The 26,371-nt window shown below is 39.4% G+C and overlaps 2 protein-coding genes across 2 annotated transcripts; one reads left to right on the forward strand and one right to left on the reverse strand.

Annotated features, from left to right (window-relative positions):
- The first annotated feature begins 3,295 nt into the window (after positions 1–3,295).
- Positions 3,296–9,240, forward strand: LOC141572432 (tripartite motif-containing protein 64B-like). Its single transcript, XM_074337126.2, has 5 exons — positions 3,296–3,789; positions 4,353–4,448; positions 5,524–5,804; positions 7,488–7,585; positions 8,690–9,240. Exons 1-5 carry the CDS (start codon positions 3,379–3,381, stop codon positions 9,181–9,183), a joined length of 1,380 nt encoding a protein of 459 aa, XP_074193227.2. The 5' UTR covers positions 3,296–3,378; the 3' UTR covers positions 9,184–9,240.
- An 8,463-nt stretch (positions 9,241–17,703) lies between these two features.
- On the reverse strand, positions 17,704–25,511 carry LOC141572334 (tripartite motif-containing protein 43-like). Its single transcript, XM_088789945.1, has 7 exons — positions 24,673–25,511; positions 22,996–23,410; positions 22,422–22,517; positions 20,940–21,170; positions 20,216–20,238; positions 19,595–19,692; positions 17,704–18,265 (listed from the first exon to the last, which is right to left on the reverse strand). Exons 1-7 carry the CDS (start codon positions 24,681–24,683, stop codon positions 17,772–17,774), a joined length of 1,368 nt encoding a protein of 455 aa, XP_088646071.1. The 5' UTR covers positions 24,684–25,511; the 3' UTR covers positions 17,704–17,771.
- Positions 25,512–26,371: the final 860 nt, after the last annotated feature.

The following is a 26,371-nucleotide window of genomic DNA, read 5'->3' on the forward strand; positions in this document are numbered from 1 at the left end:
AAGACTCACCAACTCTTCCCAGCAACCACACTGATGTCAACCTGGAATTCAGTGGTAGTTTCTAGTAGCAAAATCCGACAGCGCCTCTCAAGATGTTCAGGTTTCAGAATGTGGGGGATCCTGTTATCTGTCGTGTTAAAACCCATGTTGCACTTCAGATGGATGTGTTGCTGTTTCTGCCCTGGCTTTTGATGGCACCCTCACCCTCACTCCCCATCCCGACCCTGTCATGTGAGATGAACTGAAGGTTTGTTTTAACCCACTGGTGTGAACTGATCTTCCAAGAGACTCTCTAGGCATAATAGATTATTAGTGTTCTTTTGAAAATATTTTATTTGGTCCATCTGTTTTTTATTTCCAAAGTGTCTGACATTTGTGTTATAAGTATTTCCTTGGCCTAACAAACAAGACCTTTTTTCAACATTCCACTTTCAGAGTTAGGTTCATATGAGTAGATATGTCCTGTTTTATAGCAGGCCCACTGTTGGCCATAGGAGGGACTCAAGCTTTTTTAATCTGTGTTTTTCGGGAGCTTTTTCCTGTGGAAAGATGTTGGTGAAGGAATCTCAGGTTCGAGATTCCTTCTTTGTTTTCTGCTTCAGTTATAACACCTGCTTTGTTTTCTTCTTCAGTTATAACAGCAGAATCTTTTTCCTTATTTGAGATATTATGAACTTTTCATTTCTCTATGTATGTATTCATCTTTCCTACTAACCTGTAATCTCCAGATTCTAGGGGTTTTGTCTTACCTTAAAAGACTGGGTTTCAGGGAGGGAAATCAAGACGTCACTAGTACTTAGTAAAACATAGTAAGAATAACAGCGTCTTACTTACTCTATTTATTTTTTTGAGGGAGAGATGAGATCAAAGCCTGGTATAGGACGTTGAAGTGCTGTCTGAAGTAATTGCAAATCCAGGAAATAACAGTGTAAGTGCTGGACAAGACCCAATAAGAGAGAACGCCATTTACTACCACTCACTACGGGGGACATCCTGCACACATAACCATTTAATTTTTACTAAAACATGAGAACACTAGAAACTTCTTCCTCTAGATGCTTATGTAGATGACATGTAACATGTTGACAAATGTTTGAGGCAATTTTCCAGAATTAATTTTTCAAAAAGACCTCAAATGCATACCTATATGTGCCTTAACAGTACACATATTATATCCTTAGTCTCCTTAGGATACAGTTTTTGAAGTATCTATCACTGCTGGTCAAATGACACTTCTGAACTTATGTTAATTTACAATCTATACATTGAGTAAGAGGCCTGCTACTTTACCTCTTTTTAGGATATGCTGGCTTTTATCATTAGTTTTCCAAATTTTTGATAATTTTTAAATGGAGAATTTTATTTAGATTTTTACGTTTTGAATGTTTCGCAAGGTTAGATTATCTTTGTATGTTTATAGAAAAGGGACTAAATCTCAAACATTAGATAATATAGTGAAACATCTTATATGGAAGCATCGGTGATTTGCTAAACAGTGACAGTGTCAAAACAATACAAGTAGCATCACACCGCTGGTAAAAATAATTTTCTATAGCATGTATAAGATGGCAAATATAGTGAATAATACTGTGTTGCATATTTGAAAGTTTCTTGCATCTTACCCCAAAACACATCTACATTCTGTTAGTCAGTCCCCACATATTGTTTTCTACAGGGTTGTAAACCTAATCAGCCATTTTGACATCTTTTGGTGTAATCTAATCAGCCATTCCCACTTCCTTTGAAGACATTAGCCAATCGCAGGAAGAGGCTGTGGCCTGAGGTGAATGGAATCCCATAAAAGGTACATTTCTCCAGAGACTACTTCTTCTTCAGGGTAGTCTGACTGAGTTTGCAGCTCCCAGCAGAGTGGAGAGCTCTTGCTGACCCTGATATCAGCTGGTCTTCCAGAACGTCCAGAGGTGAGACCACTCAGAATAGGCTCTGGTGAGTTTGGAATTTAGAGCAAATAGCTTCATGTCTACTTTCTCTTATACAGATACATACTTTCAATTTACCTGTTAGCATGCTTGGGTCTTGTCCAAGCGAACAAGTGGCTTTCCTAGTTAATTAATACGTAAATATTGATAACTCCTAATTATCAATACTTAAATTATCTGTGACTAGAACATTGGTAATATATTGATATTGTTAGGTGTTTGATTATTTTTATGTTATTACATTATGTTTTGCTATATTTGTTAGATTTTAAAAGAGATTTCCATAGTTTTTATACAATTATCAAAGTCATAAACCACCTAGAATGTTCAACATCATGTAGGTACGTAATAATAGTCTTTACACACATCAACATAAAAGTAAAATGAATTGCATTAATTAGAAAACCCTTATAAAGATACTATTTGCTAGGCCTTTAAAACCTTCAGTTTGCAGACTTGATTTGAAAACTGTACAAAAGATATGAGACCAATGGTAAGGACTCCGTAGATGTGGCACTGGTCACAATGGGGGAATATCAAAATAAAGATGAACCAGTCATGCTTCCCTGAACTGCATGTCTGGACTTTCTAGTGTAGAGAGGACACCCAGTGTTCTCATTTTTTCTTTTTTTTTTCTTTTTTAAACAATTGATTACTTGTTGCTGATTATAATTGTAGCTTGAACATTCACCCAAAATGTGAAGGTGCTGTGATAATCTGAACTGATTTGGAAAAAATTGTTTTCCTGAACTAGAAATAACAGATGATTTTTATAATTTATTGTTGGAAAGGAGTTTTGCTATTAAAGTTAGAATCATAAATTCAACTGTTTCTAGTTTTAGGAGTGGAAAGATAAAGTTGACCCAGCTTAAACTAATGAGCCTAAGTTAACCTAATCAGTTTTACGGTTTGATTTGTCAGTTCAGAGGCAAAAAACAGAGACCATTCACATAGATATGGGTGTGTGTGTGTGTGTGTGTGTGCGCATGCGCGTGCGTCTTACAGTCAGAGAGTCATGGAGAGAGAGAGAGAGAGAGAGAGAGAGAGAGAGAGAGAGAGAGAGAGAGAGAGAGAGAGAGAGAGAGATCAATCAGCTAAAAAAGTAACTCTGGAATCATTCTAGCTTTTATCCTCTTCTCCAGTCATTCTTCTCATCTAACTCAGTTAGGTGTGATTTGTTTATTTTAACCAAAAAAGATGCCGAGGGCTCTGTTGTCTCATTTTCTCATTTCTATCATAGCCTAAACCCAATCTGTCCTGATTTACCAAGGTTTGTACGGGGGTCAGCTAATAAGTAGATTATGGACCTACTTAATAGGAAGGTGGAGCTCAAAAGACAAGCCAAAGACGTTCTTCCCTCCTCTGGAAAGAATGGCATTCTTTTTCTCCCTCCCTCATTTCTCTCACTTTTTTTTTTTTTTTTTAAATTTTCAGAAACATGGATTCAGACACCTTGCAAGCCTTCCAGAAAGAACTCACCTGCTCCATCTGCATGGACTTCTTCCTAGACCCTGTCACCATAGACTGTGGGCACAGCTTTTGCCGTCCCTGCCTGTGCCTGTGCTGGGAGGAAGGCCAAACTCCAATGTGCTGCCCTGAGTGCAGGGGAGGATCAGAGAAGCCAGATTTCAAAACCAACATCGTACTCAAGAACCTGGCTTCCCTTGCCAGACGGACCAGAGCTTCCTACGTCAACAGCTCTGAGGAGCACATCTGTGTGGCACACAAAAAAGCCAAGAGGCTCTTCTGTGACGTTGAAAACAGCCTGCTCTGTGGGCTCTGCTCTCAATCCGCAGAGCATGTGGCTCACAGCCACAGCCCAATGCAATGGGCTGCGGAGGAATACAGGGTAGGTGACGCCTCCAATGCGATGGGAAAGCCGTAGGTTCCTAAATCAGAGCTAGATGAGGATGATAAGGAAGTTATGAGAATGGAGATGGGGAAGTGGTGATTTTTCCATGTAAATGTCAAGATATAAGTGTATCCTCACAATGCTGTCGACCCATTGAGATCATATTATGGGAGCTGTGATGAGCTGTTACTAAGGGAGGTTTCCTTAGAAACATTGTCCAAATATGTAGAATCGGTGTGATTGTGGGGCAGGTGTCTGCACCAGGAATGCCGGCTTGTGATGCAAGTTTGACTTGTGCATAGTCAGGTTATGTAAAAATCGGGGTGTACATTTCTCAGGAATGGATAATATGATCAGGAAGGTCCCCCTAAATGTTCTACTGATGTTTCTGTCACTTAATGCACCAAATATTAGAATCAAAGTATATTAATGTGAAAAAATCAGACCTCTTCATTTTAACTCAAGGTGGCTGTTTTCAATGACTGCCTCTTATCATAAAATAAGGGATGAAATTTACAAAATCATCTTCTGTGTCGCAGAAGCTCTTGGTTATTTTGCAGGAGAATCTTCTAAAGAGAATGGACTCCTTATGGAATATGACTCAAGAAATGCAAACCAGTCTGAAGCAGGAAACAAGCAAAACCCAGTCATTACAGGTAAGAAGCAACATGTTCTGTTTATTTGTATGCAGATTGATGGCTTAGACTTTTAGCTAAATTCAAGTTGCTGGTTAAAGGGTAATGGTTTCTGTCCAGGAAAATGTAGTGGTTTCAGGTGATGTATCAGTACTCACAAATACACTGGCCAATAGAAGTCAGTGCAAGGAATGCTGATCCAGCTGACCCTTGAACAACGAGGGGAATTAGGGCCCCACAGACTTGCAGTCAAATGCCCAGTTATAACTGGCTCTCCCCAAAAGTTCTCATCCCTTGGTACCTGCAGGGCATTGGCTCCAGTACCTCAATGCAGCCCAAATCCAGGGATGTTCAAGTCCCGTGTATAAAACAGTATAGGATAAATGCATATATCGACTCTGCATGTGGGATCCTTAACCTCGGATCAAAAGTAGTGTCTTTGATGTGCCATTGGTTGAATCATGGATAGGAATCCCTGAGGTACAGATGGCTGACTGTATATTTATACTGAAATAAAACAAAGTATTATTGGACTCTCGCAGTTGAAACGCATGTGGTGCCAGGGAGAACATGTGTGTGGCATAATCCAGGCTTGATACGTGTTCCTAGTTCAACTTTCAGGGTTTGGATACATCTTTTCAGAAACTGAGTATAAGACAATATTGCACTAAGTTTGGCTGTGTAGGAAAGGAGAGAAATAAAGTAGTACCCAGAGGAAAAGTAGAGAATGTTGCAAAAATCTGTAATCTGTAATATGGTGTATACATACATATTTTAAGTATGTAGAAAAATCCGGGAAAGGAACAAAAGGAAAAGAAGATTACAGTAACAGAAAATAATTGAAGGTGTAAGAACCCCAAAGAGCATCACAGATAGAGAGAGCCTGGGACCCCTTCGGGGGCTCAGTTTAACATGAAAACACACCAGGACATAGAGAAAGCATGGACAGAAGGCCAGCAAACACTCAAGACATTTTGAGGGTTGAGGTAGAAGATTTGTCCAGTAAGTTCTTGATGAAGCTAAGGAAATATTTGATGTTTGAAGATTTCTGCTGAGAGTGAGGATATGTAACCCCGTTCACCCCCTACTTCTGCAGGAGTATGTGGCCTTAAGGAAGGTGATGATCAAAGCTGAATATCAGAAGATGCATCTGTTTCTCTGTGAGGACCAGCACCTCCATCTGGACACAATGGAGAGAGAAGCCAAGGACATTTTCCAACAACTCAAGGAAAGTGAACTCAGGATGATGCAACAGAAAGAAAGCCTGAAAGTAATGTACAGAGAGCTGACTGAGATGTGCCACAAGCCTGACATGGAGCTTCTCCAGGTGAGAATGGAGGGTCCATCCTCACAGACAGGAATCCTTTTGGGAGCAAGGTGGCCATGACATTCAAATGTTACCTACACACAGCATTACTCTCAGCTAAGTGATGATGCCCCCTGACTCATATCATTACGTTTGTACAATCACTTATTTCCTAGTATCCTGGTCATCTTTGGGAGATTTCTGTCCTTGGTAGCTAAGACAGGACAGAATTATTTCAGTGTAATCAGGAGTACCATCCACACAGACAGATTATTCAAAATCAGGAAACCTCTGTGGCCATGGGAATGTTAATTTTGTGAGGGTCATTCTCAGTTTGTGTTCCTCTGATTCATTGTCCCACTCTGTTATCTCTACAAATGCAACTTGTTGCAGACACACTGGGGTTTTACCCATTGCCTAAGGAAGATTTGTGCACTCTTCAATTATTTTATATGGTTTCCTATTTTGCTTTAATTGTATCATAAATGGTCAGGTCTCTCTATGGGAATAAGATGGAACAATGAGTGACACTGGAAACCTAGTTCTTGTTGAATGACTTCACACCCCTGCCTGACTTCCTTTCACAATATACCCTGAGGAAGCCCCCCTCGTGTTTTAGTTTAAGTTCTGTTATTTAGATAGCCTGTGATTATTCTGTAAAGGGAATAGGAAAAAAAAATACATTATCAAAACCAATTCTAACATGTAACATGACAGAACAATCATGATTACTCTTTTATTTTATTTTATTTTATTTTATTTTATTTTATTTTATTTTATTTTATTTTATTTTATTTTATTTTATTTTATTTTTTGCAGGACATGGGAAATGTATTGGAAAGGTGAGTTTACACTAAGGATTTCTGACTTCTGAGCCAGTCATTGTCTGTCGGTGAGGCATGTTTTAAGTTATTAACATTGTCATCTGTGGCTATTTTCCATTTTCTTTCAAAAAAGGCCCTGAGGCCTTCTCCTGGGTCTCAGAAGTTTCCTTTTTATGTGGCTGAATACAAATATACCTAAAACCCATCTGACATTCTGGGCTTTGTTCCAGCCAGTCAGCCCCATCCTCTCCAGCCTTATCACAATAAACATTCTGAAGGGATCTTTCTGAGGTATATCAGACGAGGCACCTTCACTATAGAGTGGAAGGTAAAAAAGACAGGAAAGAAGGAGCTTTCCTAAGAGTGGGAAGGGAGTGTGTACATTTGTCCCCAGGAGTAGCACTGACTTGGCCTGTTCTATCACAGCAGACCCCACCTTGTAGGCAAGATTTCAGGGGGAATGGCTTCCTGGTCCCACTTCAGAGCAGGGCTGCCAGGCTGGAGTTCATTCCCCTTGCTTGGCAGAAAAGAGCAAAGCAGTCTGGCCCTGGGACTAGACACTGAATGTATCACTGGTGACTACTTGCAGACTCAAGTCTCAATGGCTTTGCCTGAATTTCCTGCTCTCTGTAAGACACTCAGGATTTTTGTATTCCCCGAGGTGGAGGAGATAGTAGGAATGATTCTGTATAGTTTTAGACATGGAATAATACCTGAGAAGAATGGGGAAGTTGGAATTTGGTATAACTTTAGAATAAAGGCAAGGTATCATTTCTTACATCCCCAAGAGGGTAGAATAGAATGTATGTGTACCCAATTAACCCCCAAATGGGAGAATTCTGATGAAATACCTTGGATTAAAAGTTCCTATTTTTGTAACGGTTGTGTGATCATGCTTTGCTGTGGAATGCCTGATGTCATTCTTTATAGGACTGAATTGGTGCAGATGCAAAAGCCTCAGCCAGTGAACCCAGAGCTCACTTTATGGTGTTTCCCTGGAATCCTAGACATGCTGAACAGCTTCAGAGGTACGTGTCAGCCCTTTGGCCTCAGGCCTCAATTCCTTTCTGGTTTTTGGGAATGAGCCTTTCTCCATCTTAGTTTTAGTTTTGCTGATGTGAAGGTGGTACATGACTTTTCAAAATGATCTCTTCTCCCTGTATAGTTATCACAATGATCAAAACTGAACTTTGCAAGTTATAGTACTGAAAATGAAGAGCAAGATACATATTTTTAATTACACCTAACATAGGCATAATAAGAGAAGAGTAATCGGGTTGGTCATGTGATTTTGAAGAGAGAGATTATTTACTTCCCAGAGTAGCCACCAATAGTGTGTTTATTCAGTTTACCCCACTCTTGAAAGTTTAAATATGTGATTGATGGCTTTTAATTGCTTCTATATTCCAACTGTATTTATCATGCTTTGCACAAAGAATATTTATTATTTATAAAATCAGAAAGTTCTGACTGAAATAAAGACCAAAATTTTCAGAAGCAGAACAATTTTAATGCTTTTAGATCAATCTCGAAACAAGTAGAAGGAGAAGGCTCTGAGCATGACCCAAGCATATTAGGCCCACACTAGAGAGCAGGTCTAGACGCAGAGGGCTGAAATCGGGATCAGGCTAATGTGGGGTCCAAACAGGTAGTGTAAAGACAGAACATTCTCTTCAGAAACTTCTACTCTACGCATAATGAAGATTTCCGTCAGGTATCTTAACACTTGAAAATGAGACACGTACAGCTTATATCCCAGTAAATACCCACATAATAGCAAAGTGCTGTCTATTTATTAAACAACACCAAGGATAATCAACACAAGAGATTTCTAAAGTAAAATTAGTTTTATGTGTGTCCTGAAACATACTTCCTGAAGGTTGACATTAAATCACTGCTTCACACTGTTCAAGATACGTTCTTTTTTGTTTGTTTCCTTTTCTTTTTCTGTATAAGTTGAAGGATTTATGTGTTCTGCAAAGGTAGTAATAACTTCTGTTCTTCATAGATGTCAGTCAGGACTCTCTTTGCTGTCTTTATTTTCCTTTTTTTGGAGGAGGGGCAACTGAAGAGACTCTGCCCTTCAGACATGGAAATCCCATCAGTGACCTTATTTTTGCCTCTTTCTGCAGTGAATAATGTTCTGACTCAGGAAACCATCACTCACTATGTGAACCTTCCTGAGGACATCAGAAGTGTGATGTTTGGAGATGACCGTCAGGACACGTCCAGAGAGCCCCAGAGCATGCAGAGCTTTGCGGCATGGGGAGCTCAGACCTTCACCTCTGGTAGGCATTACTGGGAGGTGGACATGCCACACTCCTTGAATTGGATCCTGGGAGTCTGTAAAGATTCCTTGATAAGTGATACCGGTATCACTATTGATTTTGAAGAAGCTTCTCTCCTGTTTTCCTTGAAGATGAACAATCATTATCGTCTCTCCACTAATTCCCTACCCTTAATTCAGTATATGAAAAGGCCTCTGGGTAAGATTGGAGTCTTTCTCGATTATGACAATGGAAGCGTGAGCTTCTATGATGCTGACAAAGGTTCCCTCATATGTAGTTTAGTTTCTTCCTCCTTCTCTTCCCCTCTGAAGCCTTTCCTTTGCCTTGGTTCCCCATGAGAAGTTGTGGTTGACCATTTATTGGATGAACTTCCATGTCTGAGGAAGCTGTTGTCATGTGAGGCAGCAGGACCATGCCTGTCTTTGAGCACATTTCAGCTTAAGGGAGCACACTTATTATATGTTTACAAAATGCATAACCATGCTGAATGTGTAAATGTGTTTATTAAATTTTCTTTTAATAAAAATTGTTTATAATTGAACATAGCCAATAGCTTTTTCTTCTTTTTAAAATAACAGTTGTATTAAGATGAAACTTACAATACATATAGTCACAATTTCCCCCTAAATACTAACATAAAATTGTCATAAAAATTATAATCCGCTTTCGTTCCAAAACATGCTTTTCACTTCAGCATGCTTTTTCTTAGCAATTAGCACACCATATTTCCAATTCTTCAAATCCTTCATTCACATTCAATAACACTTTGCCTCATCTCGCCCAGTACAATGAAAGTGATCTTTCTTTACAAGCACAATTATAAATATGAGCTGCTGGAGTGTAACAGATTCTGCCAAACTCTAGTAGGTTTTTAAAAAATAATCTTGGGTAATACATTTTGTCACATTTCACCTGTCATTAAACACAGAGTAGACAGATTAGTAAAAGACTCAGATTAGTAAACACTGAAAAGACAGATTAGTAAAAGACAGAATTGACTGTAAGGGAAAATGTTTAAAAATTTAAATTTTAAGGCAGAAAATTCTTTGAAAGGGTTACAATATACATAATGTAGAATCTTAAAATTACCTTTGTTTTTTGACATACATGTTAATTGAAGCTCGTTTGGAATTTATATTGAGTAAATGAGCAGACAAGTTATGCAGAACATATTGACAATATTTTTTTAAATGCAATTATTATAATACACAGCCCAAATATCTTTCAATGGATGATTGGATAAAACTGTGGTACATTACATGATGGAATAGTACTCTGACAAAAAGGTGAAATATTGCCATTTTCAACAAATTGGATGGATCTTGAGAGTATTATGCTAAATAAAATAAGTGAGATGGAAAAGGACAAGAACCTTATGGTTTCACTCATAAAAAGGATATGAAACAAAAAGTAGCAATGCAGAAAAACCAAAATGAACTCATAGATATAGACAATGGAATAGTAGCTACCAGAAGGGAAGTATGGTGGGAGAATAAAGAAGGCAAAGAGGGTCAAATACATGTTGATCGAAGGAGACTAGACTTTGGGTGGTGAGCATACAATACCATACAGATGTCACATTGTAAAGGTCTACCCGAAATTTATATGATGCATTAACCAATATTCTCCCAATAAATTTAATCAGTATACAATGATTGTAATATGCAAATACACACATATGTAGTCTCTATGCTAATAGAGTCTCTAAACACCCTGCTTCCTCACACACAGGTGACTTTTTCTCAACCAGAGAAAAATCTGAAGGGTTTTAAACTGAACAAGTGCCGCTAATGTCCTAGCCAATGTTTTAACTGCTGAGGACAAACACAACAGTGAATACAAGAGACACTTCCTTTATTTCTGGTATTTTATAGTGTTGTAAAAGTAAAGGAACACATATTCTGGGTTCTTAAAACAAAAGCCTGCCGTGGGCCTGAGGGTCAGCAGAGACTTTAATGTCAAATCGGTTTTTAACCCGGAAGGTGAATATATGTGCAGAACGGACTAAATCAAGAGGAAGGAGTAGAAGTTGGACACTGACATGGCCATGCTAGATGAACAGGTTTGATTATGACATGCAAACTGTTTTCCTGCATTCGGACCACAAAGTAGGAATCGCAGTCATACCTGTTTTAGTGACTCCAGCAAGCTCACAAAACAGGCACACAACCACAGCATATATTCCAAATAATGAACCACAACATGTGATTGTAATGTCAAGAAAATGGAAAGAACAAGTCTGCGTTTCACACGATCGTTATATTGAATAAAAATAAAAAGAGGTTACATTAAAGTAGAAGCATAAAAGACAATAAAATATCATTGATTGGCTTCAACAGAGAAAGTCTCTTGACATAACCCTGCTCATGTGTGGCCAGTGTAAATGAGAGACCTGACAGGGAAGTTGAATATGCCATGGGGGTATGCTGAAATGAGGGAACACTCTGCAAGATCTACAAAACTCAAACTTCCATTGTCAGCATAAAGGCACACACCAACCCTGCCCAGAGGTTTCTCTACAAACTGACGAGTCATTGGGGCGGTGGTCCAGAGAGTGTAATGATTATCCTCCTTCAGATATAAAAGGAGAAATGTGTCTCGAGACCCAATCAGTGTGCCATTCTTCCTTAGACGGGACTCCTTACAGACCCCTACAGCCCAGTCCCAAGAGTCATCCATGTGCAGCTCCCAATAATGTTTGCCAGAGGTGAAGACCTGGGCTCCCCACACAGCATAACAGTTACATGTTCCAGGATCCTGAGATGCATGAAGACTGTCACACATAAACCTCAAACCTCTCATATCGTCAAACAGCCTGATGTTGCGATTATTTCATTAGTGAAGGAAATTTCCACTGTGGATAGAAGAGAACATTCCAGTCAAAATCAATGTTAAAAATAAAATTGTCTATGAGAGAAGCACTTCTTAGTGTCTCACTAGGAAAAAAAGAAATCCAGGGTTAGAAGGGCAGTTCTGATTGGAAATATTGGACTCAGATGAAGCCAGCATATCTGTTGAAGAAAAAAAGACTTGATGTCAATGGAACAAAAAGTTCCTAAAAAACTCAGAAAAAAGGAGAGGGAAATCATTTCTACTTGTGGCTGGTTATTTTCTTGATACCTGAAAAGGTGGACACCTGTGCAGTGCCTCCAAGTCCATGGCAATATGATTTACTCCACCACTTCTTCTCAGGGGGGGAAAAAAATTATGCCTTAGACTAAATAAACTGATCACTTTACCAGGATATAATGACATTCCAATTATGTAAACAAATTGACACTGAAGAAGAAAACCTAAACACGCCATCTGAGAAGTGGTTTCCTACTAAGCATTGTCTGCCTTTGATAGCTGCTTCCACCTGAGGACTACACTTCGTCTTTCTGCTAAACTAACCCACCAGGTTTAGGTTTACCATGGAGTTCGATATATGGCCTCCTCACCAACTTATTTCATTGCTGTTCATAAATTCTTGGTTTCTGTACTAATTTTTTAATGTGCTTTTTCTGATTATATCATTTAAAACACACATTACACATTCAATTACTCAGAAAATTTAAAGAAAAAATATTTTTTTACATATAACTCACTGCCCTTATTTGATATTGGAATAGCTTGTTAGTATCCAGTTTTCTACGGCACAGTGAGCAACTGACCTTTCATGTGATAATATTTCTGCAGCTCAAGGAGGCCTTTTCTGAAGCATGTCCTTGTTCTCATTTTATAAGTAACTTATCAAATCTATAAGAAATGGATAAAGCGTGAGTCCCATGTATTGTTACAACAGCTTTCACTGTATCTTTTCCCTATTATTGTGGCTTTGTGACTAAGTAGGACCACACAAGCCTTTGCAGGCAGCTCTCCTCCACAAGGTGAAGATTAAGAAAGAGGAAAAGATCACCCATAAAAATCTTGAAGGGGCCTGCCAGGTGTTCCCACCAATGGGGTTGCACTCACCTTGGAAGCGGATGAGCCTCTCCACCAGTCCAGTGATGGATGCAGTCAGCTGTGGCTGCAGAGGCTGCAGCACGTGCAGCTAATTACCCTTTCTGGTACCCAAGGCTTCTCAATCACTCATTGTTTAAGAAAAGTCCTCATTGTTTAAATGACAGATCTTCATCTAAATCCTTTTCTGCACATTCGTGGCATAGGACTGTGTCATTCTTAGGGAATCTCATTTTTCTTCTTGGCCTTTTTCCACTCCCATTTCTCAGACATAGTTGCCTCTGTCACTTGATGTCTGGAAAACCTAGTCTTTGCACTTTCAATTCTTACTGATTTTGAAATCTAAAATCATAAATGACTGGTCTTCTAGAAATAGCTAATTGAACCCAACATACCTCCCTCCACTACAGAGAGGAAAAAGGTTAACTTTTGATCAAGGGGACAGGAAACCATATTCAGTAAAACATGCACGACATGTGCATACAAAAAAATAGTTGAAAGTAATCTGAGAAATTATGTCTGTGCTTTGCGAGAAGTAGCTAAATCTTTCTCATAGCCCTCATGAGCCCCAGTTAGCATCGAAGATGAAATTTACCTTGTCGGTTTCTTGAAAACGCCCCAGGTTTTCTTTCTCTGCCTCTTGCTTCTCTCTGCCCCACAGCAGCTCACACAGGACAGGGCATGGAGCCAATTCACACGTTTTCTTTCATTTATCCACATATTACTTGAGGACACTCTGCTCTTAATAAATAGAAATGTTTGGCCCAAAACCATCCATCTGGACCACGTCCAAGGTCTAGTGACCTCCCTAGCATTTCTGGAATTCTGAGGACTTCCTGTCCTCTTGGTCACTAAGACCTTCCTCATCAGTATCAATTGTGGTTCTGAATCTATAGATTTGAGTCAGGTGCCAACTACTGAAGTCATGTAGATTCAGAGATGAATTATCCCTTTCTCTGAGTTCAAAAATAAAAGTCACACAAAAGTGTTCTTACACATCTCATCCAAGATTTTTACAGATGTTCCTTCCAATAATTCCTGCTTCAGGAAAAGGCCTGATTTCCCCAAACAACATATCCCTGAATGTCTAGGAATTTTATGGCTCTTAAAAACCTCATGACCCTCAAATTCTCAAGTCATATTTTATCAGGATCCAGAGTAACATCCCCCATGAGAAGAAAAAGCAGTCAGCCTAAAAAATTATAACCTAAAAGTACTGAGTGACAGAAAACTGGTTTTCCTAGGGCTCTTTTCTTTGCTGGCTTTCACCCCAGGACCAGTCTCTGAACCACACAGCAGGAGCTCACAGAAAAACTTTAGGAGACCCTCTCTTTCCAGCCACAGGATCAGGAAAGAGGCAACTGCAAACAGGAAAGTGTGGGGGGAAAGGTTCCATTTTTTTCTTGTTTTTCTCCATCCCTGGGCCAGACCTCATCACAAAAAGCACTGTGTGGCCACATTAAAATGGCAGAGCAGTGGGGATGGCAAGTGCACCTATGCCCATGGCGGGTGGTGGGGGCACTGCCTTTAGTATGGAGGAACTGGGAAAGGGGGCACCTTTAGGTCCAAGGGGTCAGATGCCAGGCCATGAAGGAAGATGGGGTCAGGAAGCACAGGATCTTGCCCCATCACAATCCTGCATCATCTGAGGTTACCCCAGGTTTTCAATTCTCCCATCTATTCAGTCCCTGAGGAATCCCCTTTCCTGCCCAGTGCTTTAGGAGCTTTCAAGCCAGAAGTGCCAGGCACTGCCGAGCACTTTTAGAGAAGAACACTGCCCATCTCTGGTGACTCCTGGGTGCTGCCCAAGGTAGGAAAGTCTTTAAATGCATCTCCCAGATGTCAGTGGCTTTTCTTGGGTGGGGACCATCCCCCACTGTACCCCACGTGCCTGAAGCCATTTCCCACAAGAAGTCATTCTGGGAACATACGAGTAGTGACCTACAGCCTTCAAAACTGTCATCATGCCCCCCACCTTACATCTCCACTGTCACCGCCAGTCATTCTTTTCCCCTCTGTGATAGTTAGAGAGACCCTAGCCATGGCCCAGGGCCTAGCATAGTCCTGGGTACAGCGGGTACTGGGGCTTTGGGAAGGTGTGATCCGTCGTCCTGAGTGTGTCCAGAAGATGCAGTAGTTAGGGCGGCTGAGGACAGAACAAGAGAAAAAGAAAATTTTTTTTTTTTTTTTCAAATAGGTAATGTCACAATGGGGAGCTGGGAGCTAATTCTTCCAGTCTCTCTGCTGTAGCTCGGTGAATTGGTAGAGAGAGTGGAGCTGCCACGCACCAGCCTCCATGTCCTGCTCAAATGCCACGCCTTTGATGCCCTGTGTGACTGTGCTTTGTCCCCAGTGGTGGCTGCAGTGTCACCAGCCGCATCCTGGGTCTCCAGATTCCAGAGTTGCTACCCTCCATCCTCCCGCACACACTCTGTCTGGAGGTGAAGTTGGGGGGAAGATGCCATCCAGTGCACCCCAACCTTGCTTGGAGCCCTGAGTCCTCCAGGACCACCTCCCATTCCCCTCAAGCCCAAGCCTCTGTGTGGAGCCAGGAGAGCAAGATCGCGCTCCTTGAAATCTGCAGCGCCTAGGAGCTGAGAGGGGGCGCTAAGGGCACCTGGGCCTCAGCTGTGGGTTTGTTAGGTTTATTATAGTTACCTTCCAGTACTACTGATTTGTATTCAGTACTTAATAGATACAAAAACACAAGGGGTACGTATCAATTGGAAAGAAATAAGTTAATAAACATCAGCGTTCCTTCCTTTAAGAAACATCTTAAAGTTAATAAAAATCTCTGTTCCTTTAAGAAATGAAATATATATACTGGGGGTGCCAAAAAAGGTATACACATGACTTGTATTCATCTTTTGTTATTGGTATATATTGAGTATTACAATTTTAATATAGTTTTTTTCCATTCTTAAAATGTGTATACATTTTTGGACACCCTCTGTATGTAGTCAAGGATATAAATACATAAAGTACACCATAGGAACTATAGTCAATGGTATTGTAATAGCTATGTATGGAGTCCGATGTGGGTTACCATTTTGTGAGGGGTGTAAATGTCTAATGATTCTGTTGTTTTGTCCATCTGAAACTTACAAAAAATGGAAAAATTGCCCTTTATTGTAATGATTTTAATTTAAATATTCACCATAGTTTTTGATCAAAATAAAATCACCCTTAACTCTGCAGCCCAGTCTGTGCCCCTCCTGACTTATCAGTTTCTCCTGGCTCTCAGAGGAACACCTGTGTAGAAGTTGTAGTTTTGCATGCTTGCTTCACTTTATAATTTGCCATCTGTGTCCATAACTGTCAATAATATATTGTAGAATTTTGTAGGTTTTGAAATATAGCATATGAATTTTACTGAGACTTTTAAAAAGTTTAACGTGGAATTTCTGAGATTTATCCAGTTTGTTACATGTAACAGTATTTTATCCATTTTCACTCTATTGTATATTTTATCACAGAAATGTGCTTCAATTGATTTATCCATTCCACCTTTGATGCAATTGAGATTAGTTCTAGGGTTATTTTACTAACTGTTTTTGTGACTTCCAGTAGCATTATAACTGCTATTGTGTGAGTTTCAATACCTTGGAATTTTCAGATTCCTCCATGTCATTAGCAAAACTTCATATAAATATTTTGAAATTCGTATTTCATGGTAGTGATTATTTTAATTTTAGTTCTGTTTACAAATGAGGTTGAGGTTATTTCTCATGTATTTCTCTCTTCCTTGCCTTGAAGTAATTGTTTCAGTCTTTTTTTTCTTAGAAAAAGAACAAAGAGTTCTTAGAACAAAGAGTTCTTTAGATGATTTGGACTCTTATCCTTTACTAGTTTTGTGTTATAGTTTTCTCTGAGAATTTTATTTCCACTGTGGTGTCTTTTGAGAAAAGAAATTTAAAAAAAATTTGCAGTTAAATTCATAAATAGTTCCCTTATTTAACTGTGGTTTTTGTTTCATTAAGTAATCCATTTCTAGCAGTCATAAAAGATACTCCCCTATATTCACATCATTTAGAATGATAAATTTGTTTTTCTTATTGAATGTGCTTGAAAATAAGTTTTGTGAAAATATCACAACATATTTACTGGGAAGCCTGTCTTTTTAACCCATTCACCATGCCTGTGTTTTTAGTCAAAAAGCAGGTATCCATACATCACATGAGTCTAAGTTAGGCTTTCTCTTTGGTTCCTGTGATCTTGTCCATCCAGGTACCAATGTGCCACCTCTTAATATTTACAGTGTCATAAAACCATAACATTTACCACTGATATCTCCTATTTGATGCTTTCACCCATAAAAGAACATTTTTCCACTAACACGGACATTTTAGATAACCAGGTCTATCCATGATGGGCATGCTGTGTTCCAGCCTAAAACCATTAAGTTAGAATCCCACACTCACTATTTGTATAACTCCACCCAGGAGTCACCAGAGATGGGCAGTGTTCTTCTCTAAAAGTGCTCGGCAGTGCCTGGCACTTCTGGCTTGAAAGCTCCTAAAGCACTGGGCAGGGAAGGGGATTCCTCACAGACTAAATGGATGGGAGAATCGAAAACCTGGGGTAACCTCAGATGATGCAGGATTGTGATGGGGCAAGATCCTGTGCTTCCTGACCCCGTCTTCCTTCATGGCCTGGCATCTGACCACTTGGACCTAAAGGTGCCCCCTTTCCCAGTTCCTCCAGACTGAAGGCAGTGCCCCTCCCATGGCCATAGGTGTCTATGCCATCCCCACCGCTCTGCCGTTTTAATGTGGCCACACAGTGCTTTTTGTGGATAATGTGCAAAAGAAATGATTTTCATGCAAAGAAGCTAAAACAAACAATTTTTTTCATTTCATAGTAGTTTTGTATTTAATAACCAAAGAACAAGGTTACATGAAAGTAGAACAAGCTTAAAAGAAAATAAAGTATCATTGGTTTGGTTCAACTGAGACTGGCTCCCTCAGATAACACTTAATGCTCCTCATGTGTGGCCAGTATAAATGAAAGGCCTGACAGGGAAGTTGAATATGCCATGAGGATAAGCCCAAATGAGGGAACACTTTGCAACATCCACAAAACTCAAACTTCCACTGTCAGCATCAAGGCACACACCAACCCTGCCCAGAGGTTTCTCTACAAACTGACGAGTCATTGGGGCGGTGGTCCAGAGAGTGTAATGATTATCCTCCTTCAGACATAAAAGGAGAAATGTATCCTGAGACCCAATCAGTGTGCCATTCTTCCTTAGACGGGACTCCTTACAGACCCCTACAGCCCAGTCCCAAGAGTCATCCATGTGCAGCTCCCAATAATGTTTGCCAGAGGTGAAGACCTGGGCTCCCCATGCAGAATAATAGTTACATGTTCCAGGATCCTGAGATGCATAATGACTGTCACCCCTAAAACTCAGACTTCTCACGTCGTCAAGAAGCCTGATATTGTGATTGGTTATTTCATTGGTGAAGGAAATTTCCACTGTGGAGAGAGGAGAATATTCTAGTCAAAATCATGTTAAAAATGAAATTGTCTATGAGAGAAAGGTTCTCCTTAGTGTCTCACTAGGAAGAAAACAAAAACCCCCAAGGATAGAAGGGCAAGTCTGACTGGAAAATATTGGATTCAAATGATACCAGCATGTCTCCTGAAGAAACACATACCTAATTACAATGGGAAAAACTTCCTAAAAATTCAGAGATCATAAAGGAGAGGGAAGTCATGTGTACTTGAAGCTGGTTATTTTCTTGACACCTGAAAAGCTGGACACCTGTGCCTCCAAATCCATAACAATATAATTTACCTCCACGATCTCTTCTCAGGGGAAAAAATATTACGTCTTAGAACAAATAAATGGGGTTATATTTACCAGGATATGACAATATTCCAGTTAAGTCGACAAATTAACACTGAAGATGAAAACCTAAACACGCCATCTGAGAAGTGCTTTCCTTCTAATCATTGTCTGCCTTTGAAAGCTGGTTCCAAATGAGGACTAGACTTCCGCTTTCTGCTAGACTAACCCTCCAGGTTCAGGTTTACCATGGAGCTCGATATATGGCCTCATCACCAACTTACTTCATTGCTGTTTATAAATTCTTGATTTCCCCAGTAATTTTTATTTGCTTTCTTCTAATTGTGTAATTTGAAAAATACGTTATACATTCTATGACTCAGAAACTTTACAGTAAAACTTTTTTTAAAAATCTAACTTACTGCCCTTAGTTGAAATTGGAATATGTTGAATATCCAGTTTTCTATGGCTCAGTGAGCCACTGACCTTTCATGTGATAATACTTCTATGGCTCAAGCAGACCTTTTCTGAAGTGTGTCTTAACTTTCATTTTATAAGTAACTTATCAAATCTATAAATAATTGATAATCTTGATCCCATGTACTGTTATACCAGCTTTCACTTTATCTTTCCCTATTACCTTGTTTCCCCCAAAATAAGACCTAGACGGACAATCAGCTCTAATGCATCTTTTGGAGCAAAAATTAATATAAGACCAGGTATTCTTATTCTATCATATCATATCATATCATATCATATCATATCATGTCATAGACCCGATCTTATAGTAAAATGAGACCTGGTCTTAATTTTAGCTCCAAGAGACTGATTGTCTGGCAAGGTCTTATTTTTGGGGAAACACCGCATAGTGAGTCTGTGACTAAGTAGGACCACACATGCCTCTTTGCAGGCTGTTCTTCTCTACATGATGAACAGTAAGAAAGAGGACAAGATCACCCATAAAAATCACTCTTGAAGGGCCCTGCCAGGTGTTCCCACCAATGTGCGACACTCACCTCGGAAGCGGTTGAGCCTGTCCACCAGTCCAGTGATGGGCCGCGCAGGCAGTTGTGGCTGCAGAGGCTGCAGCACGTCCAGCTGCACCCGCTCACTCCTACAGGGAGGAAGATGCAATTATGCTTTCTGGTGCCCAAGGCTTCTCAACCACACATTGTTTAAGAAAAGTCGTCATCGTTTAATTGAACGTTCTTCATTTAAATCCTTTTCTGCACAATCGTGGGATAGAACTGTGCCATTCTTAGGGAATCTCTCTCACTTTTCTTCTTGGCCTGCTTCCACCCCCATTTCTCAGAGGTAATTGCCTCTGTCACCTGTTGTCTAGGAAAACCTCCTCTTTGCACTTTCAGTTCTCACTGATTTTGAAATCTAAAATCATAAATGACTGCTCTTCTGGAAACTGCTGATTGAGCCCAACTATACATAGCTCCCTCTACCACAGAAAGGAAAAAGGCAAACTTCTCATCAAAGGGACAGGAAATCATATTCAGTAAAACATGCACATGTGGATGCAAAAATAATTGGGCATAATCAAAGAAATTATGTCTGCACTTTGGTAGAAGTAGCTCAATCTCTCATAGCCCTCATGAGCCACAGTTAGCACTGAAGATGAAACTTACCTTGTCAGTTTGTCTCCTAATTCCTGTAAGGAAAGAAAAGAGAAACTTAAAATTCATCAAAAATAGTGTATTCTGCCAACCAGTCTTAGGGTTTGGGAACTTCAGAAAAGTACTAATCACCACCACCCAAGCTGTCCTGTAAATTCATTTTCCTTTTACTCCCTAAGGATAATCTTGGCACAATACATTGTCAGAATCTAAATTCTTGATGAACTAGAACCCTGAGGGCGAGCAGAGAGGACAAGTGTGTGACTGCGCATAGCTGCCACCCTCAGCTCTCTGTGGACTTTGTCCATCCTAAGGTTTGTCCCCAAAGGGTACATGCCCCAAATTCATGGCAAATGAAACCAAGGTCATCCCAACAGGACAAGGAAATATACTGGAGTTTTTACCACATGTCTCCACATTTCCCAATTATGGACCAAAATTGAACGTCTATGATTAAACTGTTCCTTTCTAGTGTTCAGTGAAGGAAGCTGCCAAAGGAGATTTTGAGCAGGGAAATATTCCCTGGGGAATCTCCATGATCGCAGTCCTATAAAGCCTGCTTGTTCATGGTTAGGTCAGGAGTTGCAGCTAATTTCCAATTGGAAGAGACCCCCCCCCCCACCTCTACCATAGATGCAGGAGGTGCAGAAATATATCTTTGTTACCAAATAATGGAAGTCAAAGGTGTGGGCTTCTGATAACATAAAATATTTCTAGACAGGTGCTCAGTTCCTACCTGGAGCAGCTCTGCATCTGGTCTATGGCACATGGCCACGAGCTCCTCATACATTGCTCTTAGGCTTATCTTCTTCTCAACCATTTCAGCTTGACGTTTCTTGAGTTGTTTAAACATCTCTGAGCCTTCCTTTTCTAGGCTCTTTAAATGTTGCTTTTCTTCCTGATGGAGAACGTCACGCAGTGCATGATAAGCAGATCTTGTGAAGTGCTCATGTCGATACACATAACTCTGCAGGGAGATGGATTTCCTAGATCACATGCTCAGGCCAACCTATTCTCCTTCACTTAAACAGCATCTAGTTTGCTGATTCTTGTTGTCTACCAGTAAGCTACGTATATTTTAAATTCATGTCCTCCTACTTATCAGACACCACAAACTCATTCCTTTCCTTTATTTATATTCCATTCTTAACTATACCAACAGCCCATCCCACTCTTCTCTCAAACCACTTCTACCCGCTTCATGAATCTTGAAACTGTAGAAAAGCTGCTCATTGATTATTTCTTTCACACTCATCCTCTCAAATCTGAAAAACTACAAGCAAACAGTATATGCGATATTCTGATCTCTGGGTTAGTGAATCCGTCTCTAGTGTCAAACCTCTCCACTCCACCCGCTGACCTCTCCCTCTTAGCAGCAATGTTGCATTTTACTCAGGCTAGAAACCATCAGAAAAGATATGCCTGAAATTCTCACCATCTTCCCTCAAACTGATGTCCATCCTCCCAGCCCTTTTTCTGCCCTCCTTTCTGTATGGAATGTGCTTCCATTCTCCATAAGGCCACTGGCTCCTGTATTGTTTACAAGGACTTTACTCCTCATTCCATCGCATATTCCTCCCAACAGTTATAGATTCACTCTCTTACTCTCCAAACCCAGTCTTTTTCTTTGTTCAATTTTGTCATTATTTTTAACATGTTACATTTTTTCCTACTTGAAGCAATATTGTTCACTTTCTCTTCCTGCAGTATTAGTTCCAATCATCACAGAAATAAATCTTAAATTGCTGGTCAAAGTTCCTTTTTATCCCCCTGGGCTCATTGTACTAGTCAGACTTAAATACCTGCAGTTCTCAGTGATACCCTCTTTAGTTTCTAGAATGTATGACATACAGCAATGTCGGTCTGAAATACTGTGGAATTTTTAACATCTACTTGTCCTTCAGAACTGGGATTGATTTTACACCTAAGAAATTTTGCCCATGACTCTGAATAATGATTACTGAGCTGTCCAAATCACACTATGTACCTCCTTCTGAAACTGGTTACATATTTCTGATGGTTCTTTTTCAAAGTGACTGAAACATTAGTCTAAAAATCCTAAAAGTCTTGCTACCATAAGCTGAAAACAGAAGTTTCTTGTTTAACCTTCTCACAAAACTTTATGACACATGATGCTTTCAGCTCAAATTGTTAATGGATAAGTTTCTAGCATGTCAGTGTCAACCTGATTCAGAGCAAAATACAGTCTCATACTTACCATCCACTGGTCAGATATCCTGCCATCTTTATTGAGATTTCTTTGGATTTCTTGGATCTTCTCCCATAAGGATGTCATTTGGTTTGACAGCTTCTTCTGGAAAATAACTAAATTTTAGTATCAGAGAAGCAAATATATTTAGGTTTCAGACCCCAAATGATGGATGCTAGATAAAAGTATTTTAGGGAGAGTTGAAGGATCATCACATTAACCTATTCACCCTCATTAATGATCACTTTCTGAAGATTTTGACAAGGATCACAAATGTAGTCATTTGTCTAGGGATACTCAGTAAAATTCTGATTTTACTTAGCATGACTGCTTTTCAGATTTTGTGATATCTTGCATAGAATTTGGATGCTTGTATATTATAATTCCAATTTACTTTACCCTACTTCTTTGCCCAGTGTTAGTAAATATGTACATCACAGAGACCCTTATTTTCTTCACAGCTTGATCATTGTATCTGGCATTGGGTAAAGAGGATTTAATCATCACGATCCTCACATCCTTATCATCTCTTTGCTGTACCATCCCCTCCAGCTTTCTAAGTGCTCTCAGAGGCATCACTTACCCGGGATTCCTCAGCAGCCTCTTCAATGGAGCAGTGTCTGTGAGCCTCGTGCTCCTGAGAGCTGGAGCAGAGCAAACAGAGCAGGCTCCTATTGTCTTCACAGAAGATCTGCTTTGTCTCCTTGTGTAATGCACACATATGTTCCTCAGAGCTCAGGAATTGCCGGAGACTGGCCTTTCTGGCAATGGACACCAGATTTTTCAGAAGAATATTGGTTTTGAGCTTTGTCTGCTGTGGTGGTTCCCTGCACAGAGGACAATGAGCAGGGCTCTCAGCTTTCTCCCAGGAAACACAGAGACATGGCAAACAGAAGCTGTGCCCACATCCCAGGGTGACTGGGTTTATAAGGTAATTCACGCAGATGAGGCAGGTGAGTTCTTCCTGGAAAGCTTGTAAGATGTCTGAGTCCATTTTTCTGAGGGAAGAAAATCAGGCATTTATACCTCTGACCTGAATACACAAAGGTCTAAGCAAAATTTGACACAGATTGTGACACAATAACATTGTGTCTGGAGGAGAACAAGATTGATATTGCCCAAGATATAAATGGAAAACCAAGACGTAGGAGAACTCTCAATCTCTGTAGAGATCTTTCTTGGCTTTCCAACCAACACTATCCAGTTCCTGCCCTGTTTTCTCCTGCATAAATGAGAACCTTAGTTTTGCTGAGATCTTAATTTGTGCAGATAGATTGAGTTTCAGGAGTTTGACCCAACTTATAGCTCTAGGTGGTAGTTCTGAAAGTTCTAAAAATTAATCATAATGCTCAAAGTCAATCACTGATGTAGCATAGGATGTTTAAATAAGCTTCTACTTTCCTTATTTCATGTAGTTGTGGAGCATTTTGTTGTTGTTTTGATATCCTTTTTCACCTCAATCAGAATCTACATCCCAAAACTGTATTTTTTTTTTTTACAAAACACTATATGTATGCATGAAGAGTTAATAAAGAGGAAACTAAACATTGTCAAATTGTTTCAAAATTTAACCAGAATCTTTGTACATGATTATACCAATGTGCTGAATTTGCCCTCCTCTCTTTATTATCTATACTTCTTTAATGAATGAAATCAAATTAAAGAGTGGCTATATCTTCCAATTCTTTAAAATGATTACGAAGAACTCCTTCACCTTTTGACAAGATATAATGCTCCTAATCAGCACCAAAAAAACATTATGGTTTTTAAAATTTATTTGGCTAAACAAAACAAAACAAAATAAAATGGGTTATCTTATCTATACAAGCTAAATACAGATGCCCCTCAAATTTATCATATTTCTGTATGGCCACCAATATCTCTTTTCTAGCTGTCCAATCATTTCAAAGCTTCTTTAAAATTTAAGTAAAAAAATTCATGTTTTTTCAAAGAAATATTTACTTCATTTTCAAACAATAATTTCCCAAATCATTGAATGCTTATCTAGGTATATATTAGAAATGTCATCTCTCTTGTGTATACAGGCAACTGATTAACTAAAATGAACTACCATATTATTTCCAATATACATACACACCAGATGTGAAAACAAAACAGGAATGGAATCATTTTCACTAAGTTGCAAATGATGTAATTTCACAAAACAACCACAGTTTGCGGATAAATTAAAATTAGAAAATGTTTTTGTTATCTGTTAAGAAAGTTACAGGAACTCCTCTGTGTTCAACTGTGTACTCACCTAAGGAGCATATCCACGGTCTCTCCAAGGCTTGCAGTGGAAGTAATAACACAAAGAAGTCAGCTCAGAGATCAAGCCTTCCACGTGTCGTAAAGGTAGCTTTCAAAAGTCTCCCCAGCCAGGTGAGTTCCAAACACTGTTCTGGAGAAGAATGAGTTTGGCTCCCTGAATCTCCTTATATGGAGTCTCTAAAAGACCACACCCATTTCTTCCAAGAGATTACATTTCAGAAGTCTTCAGATAGGTTTAATAATGGATGATTGGGTTTCTTCAAACTAAAGGAAAGGGTTAATGTAACAACTTTGCTAATCCTAAATAAACCTCTACAAACATAATCTAATCAAGGGGTAGTGATTTTACAACTGACCAACCCTCACATGCCCCTTTATATCTAAATTTCTCAAAATCAAAGACTTCTGTTTTTAACTTACAGAAAGAGACAAAAGATTATGTAACAAGTTAGGAATTTTAGAAAATGTCTGAATGTGTGGAAATATTTTACCTGAAGTTAGTTTAATTATGTCCTGCCACGTAGGAAGTGCTTTATTTTATTTGTTGGTATATTTTTGTATTTTAATGTAAGACTTTAATGTAAAAACACGTTGGCCACCACTCTTGAGCAGAAATTCGTTCCACCCCTCACAGTCCAGATCAAGCCCCCCAAAGCCTCCCAGCAACAGCAGGACAGGCGATTCTCTGCCTGGACCTCCCCAACCCAGCTCTGGGGGACAGTAGAGAATGGCCCTAGTTCAGAGAACCCCACCCTCTCTGAGTCAATTTATAACTAGCATTGAAACAAAGCAGAAACAATAATAAAATATTACAAAAGACATTTTTTAAAGAGTAACTCATATCCCCACTCTGTCACAACTTGATAGTTAAATCTGTATATCTCCCTTTCACTTTCCCACCAAACACTCAGCTTGGGAATGCAGAGGCTTTGGAAAGAGTAGAAATCGTGACCTGGCCTTTAAATCTTTCAAAACATATGTACAACAAATATCTATTTCAACTGGATGATGCTTGTAAATGTTTACAACCATGCTTTTTAAAAAACATCTTGACTCCAAAAGCAAAACTACTCTCATTTGGTCCAAGTATTGTGAAAGATACCCCAAGAACTTCATTTTCTAATTTTTAACCAATTTTTCTAGCACCCTTCTTTCCGCAGTGAAGTATGGAAATGCAGGTTATTTAATACAGTAATATGTCTTTTTCCAAAACATTCATAAAACGTTTCTAGGAGTAATAACATTAAAGTGATTTCGTTATATAATTTTGATACTCTGTATTTTACAAAATGGTGGATGCCCCAAAACTGGGACCCTGGAAACATGTGCACATTTTTGTTTTCAGGGACATGCTAGATTTTTAGCTTGCCTAACACACCCCCACACTAATCTCTGAGGAGGGTTACAGAGGACCCCCTTATGTGTTTGTTTAATTAGCAGCCTGCCCTCAGGCAACAGCTATGAAGATAAGCTACTTTGAGCTCTGTAGTTTAAAATAATGATAAGGGATTTTACTTACATCTGCAAAACCACTTCATAGTAGCAGTTAAAGTATATTGAATAACTGGGAGAAGGTGTGTGTATGCTATAAAATGGCTGCCACCTCATTTCAGTCCTGGTAGTTATGCCTAGTCATGTTGTCAGTCAAAAATCCACCATGAGGTTCTATGCCATCATATTTTGTTGCG

The sequence above is a fragment of the Rhinolophus sinicus genome, chromosome 14 (assembly GCF_057876585.1).
Source record: "Rhinolophus sinicus isolate RSI-liver-muscle chromosome 14, RSI-T2T, whole genome shotgun sequence".
NCBI lineage: Eukaryota > Metazoa > Chordata > Mammalia > Chiroptera > Rhinolophidae > Rhinolophus > Rhinolophus sinicus.